Raw genomic sequence first — 10370 nt, 5'->3', positions numbered from 1 at the left:
TGTTTTGTCTACAGGTCAGCGAACAAACCGTCTTTGTTTACAAAGCCATAATTTTGCCTCTGTCAATACTTTGGTGTGTGTGTGTGTGTGTGTGTGTGTGTGTGTGTGTGTGTGTGTGTGTGTGCGTGCGCTTGTCTGTGAGGGGGAAACATACCCAGGAAAACAAAGGGTGGAAAAATACTTCTTTTGGCATCATGCAGATGTCAAGAAGTCAGGAAGCTTTGTCACAAGATAAGCTGTGTTGTATGTAAGCCTCTTGAATTGAACAGTGTTATCACAAGGAAACACTTTTTAAACTCTAACGTGGTTAGACAAAGTTGACATGTTATGTCTATAAATGATACATAATGTCTTATTCGGATGATGCAGAGAATGCAAAGTCAGTGAAGTAGTTTGTATTTAGCTATAGGGCTAAATAAATGAGAGGATGTTCATTCCCCTCCCCAGCTGCTTTGCTTTGCTGATTTGCTTGTCATTTCCTCCCCATGTCGCTGCTATCTGATGTGTGTGCTTTGTGCGGCTAAATACAGGGCAAAGAGGACAAGGGAGGGGAGAAAGCACTGGCAGAGTTCAAAATACCTTAGGTGTGGCTTTAAATTCTTTTCTTATTCATCTCTGAGGGTCTTCAGATTGCAGGGAAGGACGCAAATCAGGTTTGAGGGGACTAAAGGGACACTGAAACATGACGAGTCTCAGCAGCAAGGAGCATCTGAAGGAGGTTGAACATGACGACAACATAAAGGAAGAAACGCGGGGGGCGACGACTCGCTCAGCTGCCTCTCTCCGCCCAGAAGACGTGTTGTGCGACTCCTGCATGGACAACCCCAGCAGGGCCTCAAAGTCCTGCCTGACCTGCCTGGTTTCCTACTGTGAGGTCCATCTCAGACCTCATCTGGAAAACGTCAAGTTTCAGAATCACCGTTTGGTGGATCCTCTCCACGACATTGAAAGTCGCACTTGTGAGCTGCACCAGCTTCCTCTCAAGCGCTTCTGTCTGCTGGACAGCTGCTGTGTGTGTCTGGAGTGTGAGGTCCAAGGGCATGAAGGGCACGCGATGGCAATCATAGGGGAGGCACGGAAGCAGATTGAGGTCTCACACATACTCATGCACACAATTAAGTCATGTGTTCAAGGGCGTTCCATTGCTTTTGGCTCCTGTAGGAAAGCTGTTGGTTACCGTCAGTCTGTTCATTATTCCTACAGCTTTTTGTTGTTGATATCTGTTACTTTTAAGTCATACATGAATAAGCCTAAGTTCTTTCTGGAATGTATAATGTTGTCCCTTTAGAGTAGTGATCTTTAACAAAAGGCTATTCACTCAGTTTGGGCAGGAAAGCAGGAAGTTAGTCTCTCCTCTTCAGGGAAGGCGTGAGTTCATGCCTCATGGAATTAGATAACTCTTGTTTGCCGTTTCATCATTATCTTGACAACTTACACTTTACACTATTAGCAACTGTTTATTTAACTGTTAAACATTTTCATTAAAGAAAGTCACTTGCTGAGTCATGCTGAGAGGTAATGTTCCCAAATAACTTAGTCATACTCAGTCATACTCAGACTGTTTGTGCATTGTATGTTATTATGTCATTGGTTTCCTTTCTTTGTAGAGAGCACATTCTTACTGAGTAAACCTGCTTAAACTGAATCTCAGCCTCCTGGGACCAGCACCAGCTCCACAACCATGTGGAGGATGAAGTGGTAGAAGACGGATGCATGGATGGTTCCTTACACATTTGAAAACCTGATGCAGCGTCTGTTTGTGGCGATTGTAGGTAGAGATACAGAGGAAAGAAGAGGCGATCAGTCAAAGTGCTTCAGCAGCCGAGAAAACGATTGAAAAGCTGCAGAACAACAGCAACTTAATAAAGGTATAGACATTCACCATCGTTCACCGTAAATGCCCGATTCCAATATGTTTTTCTCATTTCATTTTCATAGTCTCCAACTTTTCTAACCTCTCCCTATGTCTCCTTCTTCCAGTCCTCAGTGCAGGAGAGCCGTGTACTCGTTGAACAGCAGTTTGCTCGGGTGCAGGCGACTGTGACGGAGGTGATGAAAGGGGCAATGGATGTGCTGGAGGGAGAGCAGAGACAGGCCCTCCGACAGGTAGACGGCATCCAGGCACATCTGGAGCAGAGGAGGACGGAGTTGATGAAAACGCTGGCTCACGTCAACAAAATGTCCAGGATCAAGTCTGACGTCGACTTCCTGCAGGTCCAAAATACAGTAAAAGACTCAGGGCAGAACCAGCTTTGTTGTTTTTTAGGTCTGTCAAATTCTGTGATCGTTTGGATTGGGATGATGTGACGGAAAGCTGGTCTAGCACAGTATAATACCAAGCTGATGAGTTTAAGTTAGGGATGTCCCTATACCACTTTTTTTGTGTCCGATACCGATACCGATATCAACAACTCAAGCATCTACCGATACTGATATTATTTTAGACCATTTATGAACTGTGCTGAGTCATTTCAAAGACATAATTCCCCAACTGTTCTCCCAAAAAGAGAAACGAACAGCCCAAACATGACTCAGCTAAAATGGTTTTGCTGATATGTATTTATATTTTTACAGCCTGCGCATAGTGAGGCATGCGATACATAGGATCTTTGGACTGTATCGGATTTTACATTTTTATCTCTCCGATATCCGACCGATACAGATTCCCATCCCTAGTTTAAATGATATTTTAAAACAGCATACATGTTTCCAGTATGCTCCAATAAAGGGATTGAGAAAGAATTATAATGTAAAAAGTTAAAAGGACCTTTGCACATTTTACTGCATGTAAAGTCATGACTGTAGATGAATGTTAGTAACATGTAAGCCACTGTAAAAAGAGTCATGGACTTTGGTGGAACCTATATCATATGATCTGCCACTCGATGAGAAAAGAGTTTGTTTGATGTGTCTATATTGACAGTGTAAACACAGGGGAGGGGTTTCACCTTATTTCACAACAATTCGAGGATAGCGACGCCACTTCACACCATGACACCTGATACAGTAACTGGATTTGTTACATGCTTTGCTTTTATTTGTTGTAGGAATACTCCGAGTGGAAGAAAGGAGTGGCCGACACATGTCTGCCCAGTGTGTACATCAACTGCATGGACCGTTTAACCTCTTACGTTTATGTATTGACTGATGCTACGCAGGAGCTGTGTGATCTGATTCTCTCTTCCTACAGAGACAAACTGACCATGTTTTGTAAATGTGGTGAGTTGACTGTGAATTGACTGTTCCCCAGAGAAACAGCGATGTGTGTCTGCTTGTGGGATCCTATTGAGCCTTGATGCATGGATTGTCATGACGTGAACATTCATTTCCCCCCAGATAAATGAAACGTAATAACTTTAGTGAGCCTGTGACCTTTCTCTGCGAGTCCCACGGCCATGCAATGTGATAAAGACGTTCCCCTCGGGATTGATTCTACTCACTTTGATTGGCTCTTGGTTTTTTACACGTAGGACCACCATCAATTCAAGTGCCTGTAAAACAAATTGCATGCTCGCCCTCAGCTCTTCATGTTTAGCTCAAAGCTAATTCACACAGCTCAGTTTTTGAATGCAGTTATTAATTGTGTTATCATCAAATATTCAGTACATTGCAGAACACCTCATGAATAACTTCTCCAAAACTAGGCCCTAAATCCCTGAAGCCAGAATCCGAATCGTCACCCTCAGCCGAGCCTGAGACCAGAGGAGACCTTTTAAAATGTAAATGCACTGATATGTGACACTGATTCAAACTTCTTAATTTTGCCACGTGATTTGTCATCATATTCAGCCTGCTTTCCATCTGCCTTGTAGATGCAAGGAGTTTGACGTTTGACCCAGACACCACCCATCACTTCCTGCGTATAACAGAGGACAAGAGAAAGCTCACCAACACCAGCCCCTGGCAGCACAGCTACCCAGAACACCCTGATCGCTTTGAGTACTGGCGGCAAGCAATGTCTTCACAGAGTGTTTACTTGGGGAGGCACTACATTGAAGCAGACTTGAGTGGGGAGGGAGCTCATGTAGGAGTCACATACAAGAGCATCGATCGCAAGGGTGAGGAGAGCAACTGTTGCATCACAGGAAATGACTTTTCTTGGTGTGTGGGAAGGAACAGTCGAGGCTTCTTTGTCTGGCACGCTGGTGTGGAAACGCCTGTGGATGTGGGGAATGTCAGTCGAATCGGCTTATATGTTGACTTTCAGCGAGGCTCTGTGTCTTTCTACGACGTAACCGCTGTAATGACGCTGCTCCACAAATACCAGGCCAATTTCATTGAGCCCTTGTATCTTGCTGTCTGGCTGTCAAAGAATGACAATGTAGTTGCTCTGGTTGACGCAAAATGATATATAATAATTATAACATAATAAATACATCCAAATATGTAATTCACCAGGTCCCACCACTGTGTGTTTGAATAGACAGCAAACCAGTGCACTGTAAATCTTTATTGAGGTTACATAACAAGTTCAATCCATGTCAGTGAAGATTCAGTTTACTCCCATCTAGTGGTGACTCGACAACATCAGCAGTAGGTGTGTTAGGAATTTACTGCAGTTGTAACTTTACTGCTCTTAAATGTGACATTAATGATGGGAAAGGTACACTTATTTTATTTGTCTTACAAGTTTCTGTTATTATGACTGTCAGCATATGTGTATTTTTAATCACATTTCTGAATTATTACTTTATAAAGACGAACGCGGATTTATTGGTGTGGAGGGTGTGTAAAAATCATCATGTTGGAAATCATTAACATCAAGTTGATTGCAGCTTCAGGCGTTAAAATCCGTCTCATTCTCATCATAAACTGGATTTACAAAGTACACACCACCTGTCTGAGTAATGGAAATTGAATTATGCAGATCGGGAATATTAGGCAGCGTGTTGAGGTTGTCAAACATTGGGTTAGCAAATCCGTGGTCAAGAGGGCCACCAAGTTCCCCAATATCACTATTTCTCTTAAAGCTGCTCAGAGAAAGCCTCACTGATGGCATTTGAATAACACCCCTGCGAACCAGGGCAACCGCGATGAGAATGAGCACAATAGTAATTAAAACTCCTAGCACAACTCCGACCACCATTCCTACGCTGCCTGCAGACTGGTCACTGCTGTTGCCGGAGGAGGCTTGAAATTCAGCCTCAGTGATTCCAAGGTGGGAGCCATGAGTGCGAACATCCTTTACTATGTCCCAGGCCAGAGCCTCTGCCTGTGTACCGTCCCCTCCATCCAGAATAGTCACCTGGATCTCAGGTGAGGCACCGAATGGAAATATCACCAGCAAACGTTGTGACCTGGACACTTTAGAAATGCCCAGCTGGATGGATTTGTACTGTGGCAAGATAAGAAAAAGGTTATGGATCCGTTGCCTGTAAGTCTGCATGTTGAAACCGCCGGCGTAATGGACGGTGACGATGGCGCCGCACACCTCACAGCAGTGTCCAACGGGGCTGAGAGGCATCTTACAGTTCAAAGCAGCACATTTGACACTGCCACAGATCCGCTCGTGGTTTACAGAGTTCCCACACTCGCAGCCAGAAGGGTCCCCACAGCCTGGATTCCCAACAGTGACCGCAGAAGATCCATGAAACTGGAGCCGACCTGTGTGTGAGCTGAGATACTGTGAAAACTCAGATCCACTGTCAAACTTCTTCCCAAGCACAGACACAGATTTCACAGGAATGCTGGACTGACTGGAGCTGGTGTCCACTTTAAAGGAAGAAAGAGCTTTAAAAACCACATCATCATACTGGCAAGGGACTCTCTCTTCATGGACTGAGAACAGGACATTTCCACGCTGCAGATCATCCAGTGTTGCAGCTCCCTGCCAGAGAGCTGGATCAAACCACTGCAGAGAGTCGGAGTCTTTGAATTTGGTTGCGACACCTTGTCCACAGCCTGGCTCTTGTCCTGGCAATACAAAAAATCCAGCTCCCGAATTCAGGATGAACTCCCCATCGACTGGCAACCTCATCTCCTTCACGGCGTGCAGAGTCTCCACAAACACAGACACTTTTCTTTGGGCTGAAAACTGAGCAATGTCGTTGCCACACGGAACCGCTCCTTTGTCCCAGTTTGTCTTATTCTCATAGTTGGTGTCAGGGATCCACTGCTTGTACAGGGCATTTGCTGCCCCGACAAGACAGAGGAGAAGGAGCATGTGCTGTGTTTTCAGCATCCTGAATATTTGTGACAGACCAGCAGAACATTCAGTGACCTTTGCTGTCCAACCTTGTGACTAACACAAGTGCACGTTAACTCAAAAATGCTGAAGCAGGTGACATGTGAAAGATTAACATCTCCTGCAATAACTGACCTGCTTCAAGACATTTCTTTTATCCACATAAGAATATCCCTTCAAAATGTGCAATAATCTAATTAGATGATTCAGGCCAGAAACTATGAACATTACAGTTTTAATTCAACGTTCAAACCGTAAAGGAATGCGGACAAACGTGTCTTCCACTTTGAAATCAGCCTGGACACATTTTACAGCATGTTTTATACATAAATACAGAATCAGAAAATCTCTGAATCAAATTGTGCATGCATTTCATGGAACATGTCATTTTAGATCCTGATGAAATTAAAATCATTACAATTTAAACGTATACATGCAATTATACATATAAATATATGCCTGGACATCTCGTAAATATGATCATACTACAGAGCAAGCAGAAATATAAGAGGGTTTGTCCAAAGTAACTTTGTTTTTTTCACAGTGAGGCGTAACAGGTGCCAACAACCAATCAGCCTAAACTGACAACACCTGCACGTCTCCACTGAGGAAGCTGTGTGATTATTAGAGCTGTGCAAGTGCAGGGACTTTGTATGTCTTAGCTCTCCGTGCATCTCCCTTTTAATCCAAATCCCAAAGTGTCCTAAAGGATTGACCTCTGATGTTGTGTGTGTAATATCTGCCCTCTCCATTTTGGCATCATGAGAACTGCCGCTCAGCAGATATTCCAGACCTGCAACAAGCTTTTCTCCAGGTAAATCTAAGCATGTTTACTCAACAGTGTGCACGTCCTGTCTTCTGCTCTCAGACTACCTGTCGTTTGAAATGCGACAATGTGTCATTTTGTTTCCACTCATGGGTGGATGTCACGTTATGCAATTGCAAATTAATATCACCCAGGAAATTTTTCTGTGTTCCCTTAATAGTTTTGACCTATGTATATGTGTGGATGTGTCTGTCTGTCAAAACCCATTATCATATAAAGTAAAAGTTTAATTATAATAGTGTTGGAAAAGTAATCAATTTGGTTGACAACTAAGGTCAATTGCCACCTTTTCTGATAATCATTTCATCGTTTTTTCCTCTTTTAAAAAGCTCTCAGAAACACAGTGTATTGTGAATTATTCTGTCCTTAAATATATCACAGATCAACATTTTTACAACTAATCTAAACTATCAATTAATCAACAGATTAGATCAATTATCCTCAATTAGAATTAAGTATGTATGCAATTCTCACCTGGTTACCTCCAGCCAATACCAGATTAGGATTATTCCTGTTTCACTCACAGAAAGCAACTAAATGACATTTGTCCTTTTACAGAAAAACACCTAATTCTGTCCTGGAGGCCCATCCATCAAACATAGAAGCAGCAGCACATCTAGAGAACATCCAACACATTTCCAGCCCCTCCAATCCTCCCAGCGTGGGGGCTTCGAGGCAGCACGTCCACCACGTGGATGCTGTGATGGAGCGGGCCCACCACGGTGGTGGATGGCTTCTGTCTGGCATCATCTGCATGAACATCCTGATCCTGGGCTGTTCTTTTGTCGCAGGCAACGCCATGAGTGGCATCATTACGTCAGTGCACCTGCAAATCTTCCTCATTGTTCTCATCCTCCTCACAATGCTGTGGATGCTCTATTACATCGTCTTCACGTCTCGAAAGGATCAAGCGGCCGTGTTCCAAGATAGCCATGCGGGGCCCGTGTGGCTCAGGGGTGAGCTCTCTCACACATAGTTTGACCATGCATCTTTTCAAGGCATAATTGTGTTTTGGTTTTTGCAGTGGGACTCGTGCTGTTTGGCCTGCTCAGTCTACTCATGGACTGCTTCAAGATTGTCACATACGTGGGTTACCTTCACTGTGACTCGGCTGTTAAAGTTGCCTTCCCTGTCGTGCAAGCTGTATTTCTGTTTCTGCAGGTTATTATGCTTGTGTAACTCACCGACGTGTCACCGTACCTGCACTTAGGACAAAAACTTAATAAAATGTTTTTTTTTTTGTCAGACCTACTTCCTGTGCAGGCATGCAAAGGACTGTGTGCAGCTACACACAAACTTTACAAGGTAAATGTCTCATTTTAATCAACTCTTGACTTCTGTGTTAAATTCACCGAATTAGCTTTGTATTACTAGAATAGGGTTAGTACTTTTGAAAAATTGTGCTTCCCAACCTCGAGGTCCGAGGCTTGAAACTGCAATGCTAATTCCACACTTTTTAGACCCACTAAAAACAGTGTCAGCCATCTTGGCTAACGGCTAACAGGACCATGTGTCACTGGTGGGCATGTGACAAAGAAAAGAATGAAGATATTTCTCATCTCAGGGGAAACTGAGGTTGGGAAGCACCATTTTTCAAAAATACACTACCCCTATTCTAGTAATGCAAATCGGTGAAGTATTCCTTTTAATCCTGCAGGACAAGCTCACTGTTTCTACTCTTTCAGGTGCGGACTTACTCTCACACTTTCAACTAACCTGGTGTTGTGGATGGCAGCCGTGACGGAGGAATCAATTCACCAAACTGATGTTCCGCATTTTAATACTAGTGTCTCCCACAAGATGTACAGAGGTATGTCCTTTCTAAAGTGGTGCATTCATGGTCACTGTTGCAAAAAAAGGACTTGAAACTGCTATCCCCATTTCAGCCAGCTATGGTGATAAGCAGTGTCAATGCAGCCACTCTGTGTGCGACACCTTCAAAGAGGCCTTCTACTACCTGTACCCCTTCAACATCGAGTACAGCCTCTTCGCCTCAGCCATGGCCTACGTCATGTGGAAAAACGTGGGCCGACTCGTGGAGGATCACAGCCACCACAAAATCAAGTTTCGTCCCAAGGATGTGTGCGTTGGACCCGTGACGGGAACACTAGTGGTGTTGGCGGGACTGATCACGTTCATCATGTATGAGATGTATATCCTACAGGAGGACCGGGAGAAGAGGGACGAGGCCTTACTGATTCATTTCATCTCAAATATAGTGATAGTGAGCCTGATGTCCATCTATGCTGTGGTTGGCTGCATCGTCTACAGGCTGGACTGCAGGGAGCACGTATCCGAGAAAAACCCCACTCGTACTTTGGACATGGGGCTGCTGGTGGGAGCCTCAATGGGACAGTTCATTATCAGCTACTTCACTATCGTGGCAGTGGTGGCAACAGGAGCCAGTGGTTACCTGAACGCCCTCAACCTGGCCTGGGCTGTGCTGATCGTGCTTCAGCTCGGCCTTCAGAACTACTTCATCATCGAGGGCTTGCATCGGGAGCCCTTCCACGTGATGCAGGAAGCGGCTCTGCACACGAACGCTCATGCCTTACAAGAACAAGTCGAGATGAGCGTTGTGATGGAGACCAGTAAGACCAACTACTTCCTGAATGGTGTTGATGAGCTGAGCTGGAAGAGAAAAATCCTGAAGGAAGTGTGTGCCTTTCTGCTGCTTTCGAACATCATTGTGAGTAATATTTGTTTTTATTTATTAACTACTGTACAACAGACGCAGATTTACTGTCTTTCTCTTTACAGCTGTGGATCATGCCTGCATTTGGTGCTCGTCCCCAGTTTGATCATCCCATGGAGATAAAATTCTACAAATTCACAATGTGGGCAGCTATTGTGAATGTTGGACTACCTTTTGGAATCTTCTACCGCATGCATTCAGTTGCTAGTCTCTTTGAGGTCTACTTAACCTCTTAGTTGAACTTGTCTCGACTTTGAATTTTGGTAGTAAATTTATGATTTAATTTAACTTATATTAATAAATTTTAACTTTTTAAAAAAAATAAATAAATTGCTGTGAATTTGCTTTTGTTGTACTGGAGTCTTAACACGTTCCAGATTATATTTGATTTGCATACAATATGTACAGAATTTGATCTGAGTCCAATCTGGTGTTGTAGTGGTGTACTTTATACAAATTAGTGGCTTTCAGGCAGTAATTCCCAACATCTATTGTAATTGGTGCAATAGCTTGTGAAATGTTACATCGAAGTATTTATCACAATTCTGTGTCCGACCGACATTTGGCTGCGTTTAACGTTCCTCAAGATTTGCTCAGTGATCTGTTTTGATACCTCGGTTGAAATTAACTTTTATAATGCCAAAATTAAAAGCTAAAATCCATGT

The 10370-nt window shown here is 43.7% G+C and overlaps 3 protein-coding genes across 3 annotated transcripts; 2 read left to right on the top strand and 1 right to left on the bottom strand.

Moving 5' to 3' along the window:
- Positions 1–11: 11 nt before the first annotated feature.
- LOC122785759 (tripartite motif-containing protein 16-like) lies at positions 12–6998 on the top strand. Its single transcript, XM_044051700.1, has 6 exons — positions 12–1090; positions 1773–1868; positions 1981–2214; positions 3048–3219; positions 3645–3719; positions 3813–6998. The coding sequence occupies exons 1-6, from the start codon at positions 683–685 to the stop codon at positions 4346–4348; spliced, it is 1521 nt and encodes a 506-aa protein (XP_043907635.1). The 5' UTR covers positions 12–682; the 3' UTR covers positions 4349–6998.
- Positions 4436–6936, bottom strand: amn (amnion associated transmembrane protein). The gene is made up of 2 exons (XM_044050999.1): positions 6928–6936; positions 4436–6241 (listed from the first exon to the last, which is right to left on the bottom strand). Exons 1-2 carry the CDS (start codon positions 6934–6936, stop codon positions 4778–4780), a joined length of 1473 nt encoding a protein of 490 aa, XP_043906934.1. The 3' UTR covers positions 4436–4777.
- On the top strand, positions 6861–9994 carry LOC122785758 (proton channel OTOP2-like). Its single transcript, XM_044051699.1, has 7 exons — positions 6861–6998; positions 7569–7966; positions 8035–8171; positions 8257–8315; positions 8696–8820; positions 8897–9699; positions 9771–9994. Exons 1-7 carry the CDS (start codon positions 6946–6948, stop codon positions 9939–9941), a joined length of 1746 nt encoding a protein of 581 aa, XP_043907634.1. The 5' UTR covers positions 6861–6945; the 3' UTR covers positions 9942–9994.
- The last annotated feature ends 376 nt before the right edge of the window (positions 9995–10370 follow it).

Source organism: Solea senegalensis, linkage group LG19 (assembly GCF_019176455.1).
Source record: "Solea senegalensis isolate Sse05_10M linkage group LG19, IFAPA_SoseM_1, whole genome shotgun sequence".
Taxonomy (NCBI): Eukaryota; Metazoa; Chordata; class Actinopteri; order Pleuronectiformes; family Soleidae; genus Solea; species Solea senegalensis.
The sequence above is the reverse complement of the archived record's forward strand: the minus strand, read 5'-3'. Positions and strand labels throughout refer to the sequence as shown.